The sequence below is a fragment of the Sciurus vulgaris genome, assembly GCF_902686455.1.
Source record: "Sciurus vulgaris genome assembly, chromosome: 4".
NCBI lineage: Eukaryota > Metazoa > Chordata > Mammalia > Rodentia > Sciuridae > Sciurus > Sciurus vulgaris.
This window is the reverse complement of record NC_136464.1, coordinates 30,646,129-30,662,332: the sequence shown is the minus strand read 5'-3', so window position 1 is coordinate 30,662,332 and position 16,204 is coordinate 30,646,129. Positions and strand designations below refer to the sequence as shown.

Sequence of the window (16,204 nt, the reverse complement as noted above, 5' to 3'; positions counted from 1 at the left end):
GGATAAGGGTATCTCCGCCTGTGTAAATTTGGGGAAAGAAGGGAGGAGATGCTCAGGGAAGCTTCTGTCTCCTCTACAGATGGGGGTGCTCTGGATGGTGGCCTTGTGTGCTGACATTGGAGAGGCTGGTTGGGAGAGGTGCATTCCCAGGGGACATTTGTATGAATCTTTCTGATCAAGAGTGACCACCAACTCACTTTGGAATAACGTAGGTTTATGTTGAAAGACTTTAGTGATGCACAGGCTTAAGTCATGGGAAGCAGAAGGCTGGGTGCTTTGGAATTGGGAGTGGTGGGCTCCCTGTGGCCTCAGCTGAATCCACTTCAAAGTCACCCTTGATTGCCATTTTCCTGACTGGAGGATTTGATGGCTTGACATGCCAAGCATAGTTCAGGCCCCCGCCCTGTGGGTGACTTAGTGGGTCCTTGGCAATGTTGGTCCGTTCTTGTAGTGGTAGGGATGTGGCCGCAGTTGGCTGGGCCTCTGCAAGGCAGTCCTCCAGTCAGCTGGCAGTGGGGACCCCAGCCAATCAGAAGAGGATGCTTGGATCCCACTCTTCTGATGTGAACTGACATGAGAACACGGCGTATCTCAGATAATTCATCCCACCTATTATGATAGAGTGCTGCTAATACAAAGAAACAAAGCGCAAGCCAACTCTCTGTAGAACACATTGTTTTTAATAAAAAAAAAAAAATCAGTTCATTCATGGAGGCATGGGGCACAGGTTGATGACATGTGCTCTGTGTAACATGTACACTTCTAGAATAATGACTTGAGCCTTGTGAAATTGGCTGCCTCAAGCAGTATCCACCGGAGCAGAGCTTCTGGGGCAGCTGAGCCCAGGACTGACGTTGAAGCTCAGGGCTGAATTTTCTCCCTGGGCCAGAGTTGGTTCAGCGTCCCTCGCTCTTGAGGTCCCTTATGACCACATGGGCTGCGTTTCGTCCAGCAGCTCCCATGACACCTCCTCCTGGAACAAAAACTTTACCAAGAACCCACCAGGGAGGGAGGAGGCAGGGCTTACAAAGCCTGGGACAACTGCCTGACGGGACTCTGGGCTCCCTCCAGGCTTCCAGCCACAGTCCATGCGCACCTCCCACAGCCTGCGCTGTAGTCTGCGTGCTACGCTGCCTGGTGAGACACTTAGCAGGTGAAACAAAAATACAAGATTGAGGTCTGGAGGGGGAGGATGTGCAAGTAGAGCCCTTTCTAAGAGGCCGAGGCCGCAGAACTCGGAGAGGTGTCAGTAGGAAGCAGCAGCCTCAGCCAGACCAGTTAGCCTGAAGCGGCACAGGAAAGGATTATAAAGCTGAGGAACTTGGGTCATCTTTTCTGGTCTCATATATGGGTGGGGAATTTAGGGACATGGGTCTCCCACAACACAAAAGTGGAATTGGGTGAGATGCCACTAGTGGGACGTATTCCAAACCCGAGGAGAGGGTGGTGGGAGGTGGACTGAGGGCTGTGGCTGGCCAGGCAGAGGCACCCTGTGTGCTTACTCTGCGCCGAGAATTTGAACACAGGGCCTGTTGGGGTGGGAGGTCCCCATCCCCTCCTGCCCTCGCTCTGCAGCCTCTCCCTCTATCCGCAGGACTCTGAGCGCCCACAAGCCCTCACAGCCCACACAGGGAAGCGGGATCACGGGTCACTCACCAGGGTGGGCCCCACTTCCGCACAGATACAGGCCTTGGAGAGGGCAGCGGTAGCTGGAGTGCAGGGGCACCGGGCGGGCGAAATAGAGCTGGTCCAGGGACATGGCGCAGTGGAAGATGTTCTGTGGATGCAGGGCTGCAGCCATTAACGTCGGAGGCTGCCCTCCTGTTGCCCTGCCTGGGGTTTTTCCTTCCCCTGTTCTGCAAGGAAAGTCCTTCTCCTTCCTTTTCTGGGTTCTTAAAGGGCAGAAAGGGATGAGGATGAAAGAGAAAAAGTATATGTCCTAGAGCTGGGGCTGAGGTTTTCCAGAGGCACTTGTCAGGAAATAAGAAGGCAGGGGTGGGTGGGAATCTTCAGAGGACGAGGAAACTAAACAGGAAAGAAAATGGGGGATTGTAAGGGATTCTCCATAGATTCATGAATCTCCCTCAGTAGGTCTGAAAAAATAAGAGCATTTGACTTTTCTGGCTGCTGGCCACTTCTACTGGACCTCGTTTCTTTAACTAAGCCACCCTGGACTCCTGGGGTCAGGGTTCCATCAGGATCACTGTCAAAGGCAGACAAGTGGCAATGGGACCCCAGTGAGGTTCTGCTCCACCTGCCTGGGTCAGACCAGTCCTGGCTGGAAGTGGATGGGGCAAGGTTAGATGTGTGTCAGTCCCGGACAAGGACACCAACACCTGCCAGGGATGCTGCTCCAGCTGCCCCTCGCCACAGCCCAAGCTGAGCCACGCTCTTCCCCAAGTCTGCTCCTCTCCTCGGCCACCAGGCTGGACCCTTTGCGTCACCTCCACTCTCCACATGCACCTCCTCAAGGGCACTGTCACCAAGGCCACAGAGCCCTACTGCCCTGTGCCATGCTCTTCTCCCTTTCCCTTCTTTCCTGCAGCCTGGCCTTCTCCACTCTGCATCTGGACAGTACTACCCAAGAAAAATGTGACGAGGGCCACTTGGGCAATTTTAGATTTATTAGTAGCCCCATTTAAAAGGTAAAAGCAAACTGGTCAATAATAATAATGTCAATAATATATTTTATTGATCTGAGTACTGTGGCATACACCTGTTATCCTGGCTGAGGCAGCAGGATCAAGTTCAAGGCCAGCCTCAGCAACTTAGCAAGACTCCATCCTAAAACAAAGGAGAAGGAGGTGGGGTGTAGCACAGTGGTAGAGCTCTTGCCCAGCATGTGGGAGCCCTGGGTTCAATCCTCAGAGACCCTCTAAATAATAACAATGGTACATTTTATTCAGCCTAATCCCAAATATTACCATTTCATCTTGCAATCAACCTAAGTCACTAGTGAGACAGACACATGGTTTCCATGCTGGCTTTGCATCACACACCTGCAGCAGATCTCACTTTGGCCTCACCACCTTTCCACGCTCAATAGCCACCTGAGGCTGGTGGCTGCCATGTTGGAGCTGGCCTCCTAATTGGGCTCCCTGCCTCTGGCCTCCAGCATTTGATAAATTGAAGGGAAGTGCAAGGATGTGCTTCTTTAAGGAGAGAGCTCCTTCTGAAGAAAGTCAGATGGGAGAGGCTCATGTGGATAAGGAGGCAGAAGGGTCATAACCTTGGTGACCTTCTCAGGTGGCACCTGTGCCTCCACATCCCCATCTCTCCCCCATCCCCTAGGTCTGATCACTTCTCTCTCCCCCGTATCATGGTCTCTGCCACTATCCTCCCTTATGAAGAAGGCCAAGTAAAGCCAAGAGGACACAGTCACAAAGTGGGGAACAGGGAGAGGAATATGAGAGACCCAGACTTAGACTCACCCCTCCAGGAAGTCCAAAGATTTCCTCCAGGTCCGGGGGTGTGAGGATGTCTCTGCCCACCACAGAGCCCTTGAAGCCAGGGGCGTAGGCCTCAATGCAATCCAACACTGGTATCCATCGGCAGGGGAAAGAGATGGTGGTAGGAAGAAGAGGAGGGGCCACTGGGGAGTACAACTTGGAAAATTTACCCAAATCCATTAAATTATATGCTTAAAGGGTTCATTTTATCTTATGCAAATTATACCCTAATAAATAAAAAGCAAAGCAAAAAAGGAAACAGTCCACAGGCAAATAAATAATTCATCACAAAGGCCAGCCCGGGCCCCCTCTTTCCCAACTCCTTACCCCAACTCCAGAGGCTACGCTGCTGACTCCTCTTGAATACCCAAAGCTCTTTCCACCTCTTTTTTCCAAGCTGTTTCTTTTGCTTGGAAAGCCCTTTGCTCTCCGGCTAACTCCTATTTATCCTTTAAAGCCCAGTTCAAAAGTCCCTTCCTTGGAAAGCCTTCCTTTCTGGCTCAGGGCTTCCTCACTTTGTTCAATAAAATATGTCGGCCTGAGCCATCGGTTTCTTAGTGGACCCCCACTAGACTGCCAGCACTCGAGGCAGGAGCTTTGGCTTCCTCAGCCCAGCGCCCGACCCAGCAGATGTTCAGCAGGCTGACACAAGGCTCCCTTGGGCAGCCCTCTCTCCTCTTGGGACAGCACCTGTGGGTGTTCATCCTGAATTAGGCAGTCGGGAGCACAGGGGTCCACTCAGGTAACATGACCAGCAGTCCCCTGGAGATTGGACGGTGTGGCCCTCTTTACCTTTGTCTGCGTAGGCATTTCTCTCCTGCTCATCCCAGACCTTGCCTCCAGCCAGCGTGTAGGGGGTGTACTGCGTGAAGAGGGAGATGACATGGCAGCCAGGGGGAGCCAGGGTGGGGTCCAGTGAGGAAGGGATGCACAGCTCTATCATGGGCCTGCGATGCACAGGGAGAGGAGGGTCAGGGCTGAGGAGAAGGGCTGGGGGCCACTCTGAGGTGATCTGGGACAGAATGAAGACCCCAAGATGACACCAACGCTGGGCCCATTGTCACTCTACGGCCAGAGGGATTATTCACCTGAAGGGGCTCAGCAACCACCAGGGCAGTACCAACCACCCCTGAGGAGCACCTCCAGCCCAGCCCAGCCCCAGACCCTGCCAGGCCTCAGGCTCAGCGTTGCTGGTCTGGCCCAGCCTTCTCTGATGTGTGGCCTGTCATCTCCTTCCTTCCCCACACACCTTGTAGTCTAACCAGGGCCCCCCAACTCAATGTCCCCAGGGTCTGGACAGACAATGAGAACACAAGAAGGGACCAGGTCCCAGAGAGCAGCTGCTCAGGTGATCCAATTTCAACCAGGCATACCCCACCTGCCTCAGGACCTTTGCCTGAGCAGCTCCGGCACCCAACGTGAACTGGGAAGGTCCAGCCCGGCACCTCTGCCTGCAACCAGCACATTTTTCTACCCGGAGCACATTTCCCCTCTGATCTCCAAATACAGTCAGCCCTCCAGATCTGAGGGTTCAGTAGACTCACCAAACTTGGATTGAAAACACTAACAACAAATAAGAATTGCGTCTGGCCATTTGCCTGCCTCTTGCCTGTCCATCGCCTGCCTTACTCCTATCCCTCACCCAATGCACGAGGTTCACCTCCCGATCATCCGACAAGAGTCAGCAAACTGATCGCTGACCACCAGTGGAGCACCAGCTGCCTGCTGTTGCCTGGAAGTTCACTGTTACAGTACCTGCAGGTTTGATTACATGTGGTTGCTGCCATTTTGAGACAACAGCCAGGCCCCCTAGGAACTCTGGCCGGGCTGACTGAGCCCCCTCTCCAGGATCCCTCAGCCCAACCGATCACTCCCTGTCTCAGGGGCCCTTACATCAACTGACTGCTCCCTGCCACCAGGACCCCCAGATCAATTGACTGCGTCCTATCACCGGGACCCCAGACCGACTGATTGCACCCGGCCTCCTAGATCCCACAACCACACCAATCACACCTGACCTCCAGGACCCCTGCCTGACCAACTGCATCCCGCCTCCAGGAACTCCTGCTGACCATGTCCACATCCTGAGCTGCAGCTCCCCATTTGCCAACACGTTTTGAAGCCAGAGGGGCCATCTTGGATAATCCTGGAAGCCGGAGCTCCATTCTTTAGGTGGGGCAAATCCCATCCTGAGATGCCTGCTAGAGACTTGAAATTCATTGTCAGGTACCTCTCATGCATCAGGCTACTGAATACTGGGAGGTTTCATTACTATATGACTGTTATACTATAGATTTTCTTCTTTCTCCTTATTGAAAAAAATTAAGTTTTTATTTCTTTACTTTTCTTGCTCTCTTTTCCTTTTGTTTACCTGTTCCCTCACAGTCTCTTTCACCCTTTTTTGCATGCTAACATCCAATTTCTTTTGATTACACTCTCACCCTTTCTATTATCTAGAACTTCTGTATATTCTTTTCTTATCCCATTAACAGCCACATTCTACATCCCTCTACATCCTCTTTGTCCTCCATTTGAAACTGCAGACCTTATTGCAAATGTTTGTTTTACTGAAGATAATATTTGAACTCATTCTGTTTATTATGACAATTTTGTTATTGTCCTCATAGGGGCTATTTGGTCTAGGATTGCATAGTGTCTGAATTGGGCACTGCTAATATTAATCTCCCATTAAAGAAAGGGTTTTGGAAACCTATAGGGCCACTATAAGCCTATAGGGGGAAATCAGCAATACCCCAGATCTGCAGCGCTAGAGGGGAAGATACATGAACAACATGAAAAAACAAGGGAAGAAAATGATCCAAACATATCTGGATTCTATATTAATAGAATCCAATGACAGTATGTTAGAAGAAATGTCAGAAAAGAACTTCAGACTATACATGATTAAGATGATTCGCGAAGCAAAGGATGAGATAAGAGAGCAAATGCAGGCAATGAATGATAATACCAATAAGCTGAAAGAGCACCTGCAGGAAGCAAAAGATCATTTCAACAAAGAGATAGAGATTCTCAAAAAAAAAACCAAACGGAAATCCTTGAAATGAAGGAAACAATAAACCAAATAAAAAACTCAATGGAAAGCATCACCAAAACACTAGACCACTTGGAAGACAGAACCTCAGACAATGAAGATAAAATATTTAATCTTGAAAATAAAGTTGCCAAAACAGAGAAGATGGTAAGAAATCATGAACAGAATCTCCAAGAGCTATGGGATATCATGAAAAGACCAAATTTAAGAATTATCGGGATTGAGGAAGGCACAGAGATACAAACCAAAGGACTGAACAACCTATTCAATGAAATAATATCAGAAAATTTCTCAAACCTGAAGAATGAAATGGAAAATCAAATACAAGAGGCTTACAGAACACCAAATGCACAAAATCACAACAGATCCACACCAAGGCACATTATAATGAAAACGCCTAACATTCAAAATAAAGATAGGATTTTGAAGGCTGCGAGAGAAAAGCATCAGATTACATATAGAGGGAGACCAATACGGATAGCAGCCGACTTCTCAACCCAGACTCTAAAAGATAGAAGGGCCTGGAACAACGTATTTCAAGCTCTGAAAGAACATGGTTGTCAACCAAGAATCCTATACCCAGCAAAACTAACCTTCAGATTTGAAGATGAAATAATACCCTTCCATGATAAACAAAGGTAAAAGAATTTATAAATAGAAAGCCTGTGCTACAGAATGTTCTCAACAAAATATTCCATGAGTTGGAAATGAAAAACAACAATGTAGGTCAGCAAAGGGAGGAACTACCTTAGAGAAAAACCACTCAAAGGAGAAACCAAGCCAACTTAAAAACCAAAAATAAGCCAAATGACTGGGAATACAAATCATATCTCAATAATAACCCTGAACATTAATGGCCTAAACTCATCAATCAAAAGACATAGACTGGCAGAATGGATTAAAAAGAAAGACCCAACAATATGCTGCCTGCAAGAGACTCATCTCATAGAAAAAGACATCCATAGACTAAAGGTGAAAGGATAGGAAAAAACCTACCACGCACATGGACTCAGTAAAAAAGCGGGGGTTTCCATCCTTATATCAGATAAAGCGGACTTCAAGCCAAAGTTAGTCAGAAGGGATAAAGAAGGACATTTCATACTGCTTAAAGGAACCATAAATCAGGAAGACATAACAATACTAAATATTTATGCCCCAAACAATGGTGCATCCCTGTAGATCAAACAAATCCTTCTCAATTTCAGGAATCACACAGACCACAACACAATAATTCTGGGTGATTTTAATGCACCACTGTCACCACTAGATAGATCTTCCAAACAAAAACCAACCAAAGAAACCATAGAACTCAATAACACAATCAATAACCTAGACTTAATAGACATATATAGAATATTCCATCCATCAAAGAGCAGATTCACTTTCTTCTCAGCAGCACATGGAAACTTCTCAAAAATAGACCATATGTTATGCCACAAAGCAGCCCCTAGGAAATGCAAAAAAAAAAAAAAAAAAAAAAAATAGAGATACTGCCGTGTGTTCTATCAGATTATAATGGACTGAGAATAGAAATCAATGACAAAATAAAAAAACAGAAATTACTCCAACACATGGAGACTAAATAATATGCTATTGAATGAAACATGGATAACAAAAAACATCAGGGAGGAGATAAAAATATTCTTAGAGGTCAATGAGAACGACGATACAACATATCAAAATCTCTGGGACACTATGAAAGCGGTACTAAGAGGAAAATTCATTGCATGGAGCGCATTCCAGAAAAGAATGAAAAGTCAACAGCTAAATGACCTAACATTACAGCTCAAAGCCCTAGAAAAAGAAGAACAGAATAACAGCAAAAGTAGTAGAAGACAGGAAATAATTAAAATCAGAGATGAAATCAATGAAATTGAAACAAAAGAAATAATTTAAGAAATTGACAAAACAAAAAGTTGGTTCTTTGAAAAAGTAAACAAAATAGACAAACCCTTAGCCACACTAACAAAGAGAAGGAGAGAGAAAACCCAAATTACTAAAATTCGTGATGAAAAAGGAAATATCAGAACAGACAACACTGAGCTACAGAACATAATGAGAAGCTACTTTGAAAATCTGTATTCCAACAAAATAGAAACTACTGAAGACATTGACAAATTTCTAGAGACATATGCTCCTCCCAAACTGAACCAGGAGGACATCCACAATTTAAACAGATCAATATCAAGCAATGAAACAGAAGAAGCCATTAAAAATCTATCATGCAAGAAAAGCCCAGGACCAGATGGATTCTCAGCTGAGTTCTACAAGACCTTCACAGAAGAACGTATTCCAATACTTGTCAAAGTATTCTAGGAAATAGAAAAGGAGGGTACCCTACCAAACTCATTTTATGAAGCTAATATCACCCTCATACCCAAACCAGGAAAAGACACATCAAGGAAAGAAAATTTTCGACCAATATCCTTGATGAATATAGATGCAAAGATCCTTAACAAAATATTGGCAAACCGTATCCAAAAACATACTAAGAAAATTGTGCACCACAATCAAGTGGGGTTCATCCCTGGAATGCAAGGATGGTTCAACATTCGTAAATCAATAAACGTAATCCATCATAGCAATAGACTTAAGGATAAGAATCATATGGTTATTTCATTTGACGCAGAAAAAGCGTTCCACAAAATACAACACCCCTTCATGCTCAAAACACTAGAAAAAATAGAGATAGTAGGAACATACCTGAACATTGTAAAGGCTATTTATGCTAAGCCCATGGCCAACATCATTCTTAATGGAGAAAAACTGAAACCATTCCCTTTAGAAACGGGAACAAGACAGGTATGTCCTCTTTCCCCACTTCTATTCAACATTGTCCTTGAAACTCTAGCCAGAGCAATTAGGCAGACTAAAGAAATTAAAGGGATACGAATAGGAAAAGAGGAACGTAAGCTGTCACTATTCGCTGATGGCATGATTCTATATTTAGAGGATCCAAAAACCTCCTCCAGAAAACTTCTAGACCTCATCAATGAATTCAGCAAAGTAGCAGGTTATAAAATCAACACGCATAAATCTAAAGCATTTTTATACGCAAGCGACGAAATAGCTGAAAGGGAAATGAGGAAAACAACTCCATTTGCAACAGCCTCAAAAAAAAAAAATAAAATAAAATACTTGGGAATCAATCTAACCAAAGAGGTAAGAGATCTCTACAATGAAAACTACAAAACATTGAAGAAAGAAATTGAGGAAGACCTTAGAAGATGGAAATATCTCCCAAGTTCTTGGATAGGTAGAATTAATATTGCCAAAATGGCCGTACTACCAAAAGTGTTATACAGATTCAGTGCAATTCCAATTAAAATCCCAATGATGTACCTTACAGAAATAGAGCAAGCAATCATGAAATTCATCTGGAAGAATAAGAAACCCAGAATAGCTAAAGCAGTCCTTAGCAGGAAGAGTGAAACAGGGGGTATCACAATACCAGAACTTCAACTATACTACCAAGAAATTGGTGCTTGGTATTGGCACCAAAATAGACAGGTAGATCAATGGTACAGAATAGAGGACACGGACACAAACCCAAATAAATACAATTTTCTAATACTAGACAAAGGGGCCAAAAATATGTAATGGAGAAAAGATAGCCTCTTCAACAAATGGTTCTGGGAAAACTGGAAATCCATATGCAACAGAATGAAACTAAACCCCTATCTCTCACCCTGCACAAAAATCAACTCACAATGGATCAAGGACCTCGGAATCAGACCAGAGACCCTGCAAATTATAGAAGAAAAAGTAGGTCCAGATCTTCAATTTGTTGGCTTAGGATTAGACTTCCTTAACAGGACTCCCATAGCACAAGAAATAAAAGCAAGAATCAATAACTGGGATAGATTCAAACTAAATAACTTTCAGCAAAGGAAACTATCAGCAATGCGAAGAGAGAGCCTACAGAGTGGGAGAAAATCTTTGCCACTCATACTTCAGATAGAGCACTAACTTCCAGAATATATAAAGAACTCAAAAAACTCTACACGCAGAATACAAATAACCCAATCAACAAATGGGCTAAGGATATGAACAGACGCTTCACAGAAGATCTACAAGCAATCAACAAACATATGAAAAAATGTTCAACATCTTTAGTAATAAGAGAAATGCAAATCAAAACTACCCTAAGATTTCATCTCACCCCAATTAGAATGGCAATTATCAAGAATACAAGCAACAATAGGTGTTGGAGAGGATGTGGGGAGAAAGGTACACTCATACATTGCTGGTGGGACTGCAAATTAGTGCAGCCACTCTGGAAAGCAGTGTGGAGATTCCTCAGAAAGCTTGGAATGGAACCACCATTTGACCAAGCTATCCCACTCCTTGGCCTATACCCAAAGGACTTAAAATCAGCATACTACAGAGATACAGCCACATCAACGTTCATAGCTGCTCAATTCACAATAGCCAGACTGTGGAACCAACCTAGATGTCCTTCATTTGGTGAATGGATAAAGAAACTGTGATATATATATATACAAAGGAATATTACTCAGCTATAAAGAATAATAAAATTGTGGCATTTGCAGGCAAATGGATGAAATTGGAGAATATCATGCTAAGTGAGATAAGCCAATCTCAAAAATCCAAAAGACGAATGATCTCACTGATAAGCGGATGATGACACATAATGGGGGGTGGGAGGGGGGCAAGAATGGAGGAAGGAGGGACTGTATAGAGGTAAAAGAGGGGTGGGAGGGGTGGGGAGGAAGGAAAAAATAACAGAATGAATCAAACCTCATTACCCTATGTGAATGTATGATTATGCAAATGGTATGCTGTTACTCCATGTACAAACAGTAACAATATGTATCCCATTTGTTTACAATAAAAATAAACTAAAAAAAAAAAGAATTGTGTCTGTACCAAACACATGCAATACAGCATTATGACTATTAGTAGAGCATTTCCACCATATTATGTATTATAAAACATCTAGAGGTGATTTAAAGTATGCAGGAGAATGTGTGCAGGTTATACCCAAATATTATACCATTGCACGTAGGGACTTGAGCCTCTGGAGGTTTCAGCACCCGCGGGTGGGGAAGGGGAGTCCGGGAACCAGCTGCCCATGAATACCGACTGTATGAGCATCCTTCAGGGCCATGGGAAATACCCTTCCTCCTGCATCCCTCAGCTGCAACTTCCTCTCTGAACTTGGATGTCCACCAGCATCTCCAGTGTCACTTGTCCAAACCTCAAACCGGATCTCCCCTCAAACCTCCTCCCCCAAAGCCTCTCCCCCTTTTCAATAAATGCAATCATCACTTTCCAATTGTAAATTTTATCATTTAACCTTCAAAAGATGCCCAGAATCTGGCTACTTCTTGACACTTCCTTTGTTCCCACCCTGGTCCAAGTCACTGTCCTCTCTCCCTTGGATTCTGTATCAGTAACCAATTGCAATAGACACCCCCCATCCCCCATTTCTCCATAGAGTGGCCAGGGTGGAGGTCATAAGCCAGGTCAGCACAAACTTTCCTGGAATGAAAGCCAGGAGCTCTGACAAGACCCAACAGGATGGAGTTGCTGTGGTTCTCAGACCCTTCCCTCCCAGGTTCTTTCTCCAGTCATCTGGCCTTGGATCTGTCTCTAACACAGCAGTATACTCCTGCCCCAGGGCCTTTGCCCCTGACCTCCCCTCTGTGTGAATGCTCTTCTCCAGATACTCATGAGACCTGTATTCTCACTTCTTTCAGGTCTCTGCTCCAAAGTCACAGGTCTTCCCTGATCTACACAGTAAACCTCCCCTCCCCGCCTTCGTGTTCTCCCTAGCACTTATCTCCAGCTCGTGCTTAGTGACTGTCTTGTCTCCCTCCAGTGAAAGGTCAGCAACTTGTTGACCTTTCCTGTTGACTTTGTTTGTTGCTTGCCTGACTTTGCTTGCTGCTCTGTGCCCAGGACCCTGAACCAAGCTTGACAGAGAATAGGGGCCTCAAAACATTTGTAAATGGATAAACTTCGCCCTGCACCTTTCTCTTTAGGCCCACATCTTCTTTACTTAAGCCACAAATGTTGTGTGTCTGTTCTGTGTCTGCTTCACACCCAGGCCCCACACATATGCCCAGTACCAAGCCTGGCACCCCCTGGTTTCAGCAAGCATCCACTGGACAGTGGACAGGATGGAAAAGGTGGGCCCCATAGTGTCCCTGCCTGCTCTGGTAGGGTGGAGATGGCCTGGGCAGGAGGTAGGGAGGCTTTCAGGGATTTTGCATGAAGACAGCTTATCAGACATAAGGCAGGTATGGAATGGGGTTCAGCCAGTGTGCCCTCTGAAGGACAGAATCAGAAACCCCCCTTTCTCTCCCAGAAAGCATTTCTCCTCTTCTCCCAACACCAGTGCAGCCCTCTGTAGGGCTCTGCCCTTCTGCTAACGCTCCTCGACATGGCCTTCTCTTCACCCCCACCCACGCCGGTCCACAGATTCCTTACTTGGGATGCACTTCCTGTCCTTGGAACTCATGTGTGGATTTAGGCAGTTTCCAGGTCACTGGGAAGGTTTAGCGCCAGGTGGAAAAGGTCGATTCCTGCTGTGTCTGAACAGTCACCACCCACGAGGTCCCAATATCAGGACCTCCAGGGGACATAAAGCCCCAGGGCCACCCACCTGTGAGATGGCAGGCCATTCGTGGCGTCTTCAAAGGCCTGATGGAGGAGGAGGGTGTCTTCACAGTTCAGGTGGACGGAACACTGGTGATGGGGCAGCGGCTGGCCACTGGGAGTATTGGGGGCTGCCAGGAAGCTGGGCAGCCTGTCCACAGCCACTGAGGAACCACAGAGAGCGTCGGGCCCACCACCCTCCGTAGTCCTCTCGAGAGAGTCACCACGCTCACACAGGTGGCGGCGGGGAATCTGAGAACGTCTCACCTTCACACTAGGGGCGGGCTGGAGGTGAGAGCACGGAGGTGCTGGCGGGCGGGTTTCCCGGACTGGGGATCTCCCACCCAGAGGGTGTGAAGAAGCAGTGCTGCAAACTTGGGCCTCTCACCATTGATCTTGGTAACAGGAGACTGGGTGTCCAGCTGAGCAATGCTCTCTGTGAAGCCCTCTGGAAGCCACTCCTAGAAGGAGAAGCCTCAGTGAAAAGCCTCAGACAGTGGAGTCCCCAAGGAGGCTGCTTTCTCTCTTGCTCAGACTGGTCTTCCACCTTCTGCCTCTAGAAACCCTCTTCATCCTTTAGTGTTCAGTCAAAATCACCTCCTCTGGGAAGCCTTCCCAGATCTCCTCCCACTCAGCACTAACCACCTCTCCTCTGCACTCTGCCAGCAGTCCTGACGTAAATGGCTCACAGCCTGGCCTGCATGGGCCAGGCCCAGGGGTGTGCATCCCTCTTTTCCCTTCTGGTCTAGAACATCTTAGAAGTCTCGATATCTCAGAATCGCCCTAAGATGTGTTGCCTGATCTTGGTGGAATGTTGTTAGTGGAAACACCCAGAAATAGTGGTACTGCCCCCAGGAATAGCCCTGAGGATGTTTGGGAGTTCCATGCTCATAAACACATTATCCTCTCTTTGGGGCACAAGGGAGGTGTGTGACCAACTGCATTAACTTCCCTGTATCCTCAACTTTGTAGCATCCTCCCCTTGGACTCTGAGCTGACCGTGAGACTTGTTTTAACCAGTGTTAGCAAATAAGACACAGAGTTATCCGACAACATCAGGAGCACGATTGAGCTGGCTTGCTCTGGTCCTTGGCCAGACCTGAGAACACGCCAGGACTGCTGTGCTGGAGTTTGAAAGACACGTGAAGCAGAGCTCAGTCACCCGGCCATTCCAGCAGAAGCCATCCTGGACCAGCCACAGCCAGCTGGCTCCCAGGTACAGGAGCAAGTCTAGTCCCAGAGCAGCAGAGCCCACTAGCTGCCCTGCAGCTGACTGCAGGTGCCCAAGCAAGCCAGATCAGCTGAATTCAGCCAAGAGCAACCGAATTCTCTAGGTCTGCAGGCTAACATTTCTTCTTATTTGCTCAGCATTAATATGGCAAATGATCTCTGACACCAGACAGTGGGGTTAGAGTTGGTGAGGGGGGAGAAATTCAGAGAGTAGGAAAGTTCTAGAAATAACTCTAGTTAGAAAGTCCCATCTGGTTCTGCCAGTTGCCAGCTGCATGACCTACGTCATCTCACTCTCTGGCTCTTCCTCCTCACCTGTGGGGCCAGCTTCAGGAAGGTGATCTGCGGGGACGCGCTGGACAGCACCGCTCTGCTCCTCACCTCCTGGCCGTCCTGCAGCACCACTCCTCGAGCTCGGCCTTCGCCGCTCACCTGCACCTTAGCCACTGCCTGGAGCCCACCAGCAGGTCCCAGAAACCCCAGAAGGAAGTGGACTGGGTCGGGGGGACTTCCACCGTCTGCACCGCCCTCGGTGCCCCAGCTTCCTCATCCCTGCCCCGCCCACTCCATCCCTGAGCTTTGCTCAATCTGTTTTAGTGACTGGTGAATCCAAAGGGTGGTCAGAGGAACTGGGACTCAGTGACAGTCACTGACAGGCTGCACGACTGTCGTCTTTTGACCCGAGCCCATCTGTTCATGAGGGACGGTCCAAATCTGAGGGATCCCTGCCAACCAGAGGGAGGGGAGAGGCCCTCACCTTCTCGGTGAAGATACTTGCTCCATGTGCAACAGCTGATCTTGCAATGGCCTCAGAGAGGGCACCCATGCCACCCTGGACGTAGCCCCAGGCACCCTGTGTCCCCTCCAGGCCACCCATCACATGATGCAGCAGCACATACCTGAGGGCAGAGCACAGGATCAGGTGCTGGAGGTGGGGTTTCGTCTCCCAAGTTTTAGAGGCAAATCTCTTTCCATTTCATACCTTCAGCCTCTCCTGCCCCCACCTGGCCCTTTCCACGAACCTTTGTGAGTTCAAGGCTCTTATGAAAGCCCTCGCCTTCTCGTTCCATGCTCCCTCGCCATGCAAACATACCCACGTGCAGAGCTTTATCCCAATAGTGTGGCAGCAATGCCCAAAACTGCCACCTTGGCAGCTCCTGAGCGCCACACTGACCAGCTACTCCAGCCATCTCCATGCGTATGTCCCTTCAGGCATCACCGTGTCCCCACTCCCCAATATTCCCCACCCCAGCAAATGGTGCTCTCGATTCCAATGGAAACCCAGGTGTCCATCTTGACCCCTGCCAGTCCCTTACCACCTATGTCCAGTTTCACCTCTGCCAAATCTTCCTTCCAAGGAACTCTAGGTGCAACCGTCCCCTGCTGCCTGGGTCTTCTCTTCCTGAAACTGCTGCAGGAGGGCCCCCAGGGGGACCACCTTCTCCTGCCTGCAGACCCTCCTCCACGCAGGATCTGGCACCCTAATCTCAGAACCCAGCTGATTCCGACCACTCCTCTCCTTTCAAGGCTTCTCTGGCTCACTGTTGCTCTTAGGGTAGCTACCAGTCCCATGAGGCGGCCTCCAGGGGCCCACCTTCATCCTTCACCACGGCCCTGAGCCCCACGCCCCCACTGGACGGAGCCTCGAGCCTTGTCCGGTTCCTGGAACAGAGCCCTCCTCTGCTCACCTCCAGCCATTGTGGCTGGCCTGGGGCTTCTCCTCCCTCATCTTTTGTCTGGCTACTTCCTCCTTGTCCCTCAGGCCTTGAGTCAAGCACCACGTTTAGATCAGCTGGGGTTTCCCTGAGGGCCTCCTGTCACAGCACTCAGGGGCTTCATCATCCCCTGG

General features: G+C 47.8%; 1 protein-coding gene across 13 annotated transcripts in view; it reads right to left on the bottom strand.

The window, feature by feature from the left end:
* Positions 1 to 662: 662 nt before the first annotated feature.
* PYROXD2 (pyridine nucleotide-disulphide oxidoreductase domain 2) overlaps positions 663 to 16,204 on the bottom strand; it is a 32,035-nt gene continuing 16,493 nt past the window's right edge. For 3 of the 13 annotated variants that reach the window (XM_079137853.1, XM_079137842.1, XM_079137844.1), the window contains 8 exons: positions 15,113 to 15,254; positions 14,671 to 14,805; positions 13,514 to 13,586; positions 13,133 to 13,289; positions 4,242 to 4,396; positions 3,432 to 3,538; positions 1,657 to 1,777; positions 663 to 973 (listed from right to left, as the gene is read on the bottom strand). In XM_079137853.1, coding sequence (XP_078993979.1) covers positions 897 to 973; positions 1,657 to 1,777; positions 3,432 to 3,538; positions 4,242 to 4,396; positions 13,133 to 13,289; positions 13,514 to 13,586; positions 14,671 to 14,805; positions 15,113 to 15,254 — 967 coding nt within the window. In that variant the 3' untranslated portion in view covers positions 663 to 896. The other 10 variants (XM_079137849.1, XM_079137847.1, XM_079137848.1 and 7 more) reach the window with 10 other exon arrangements.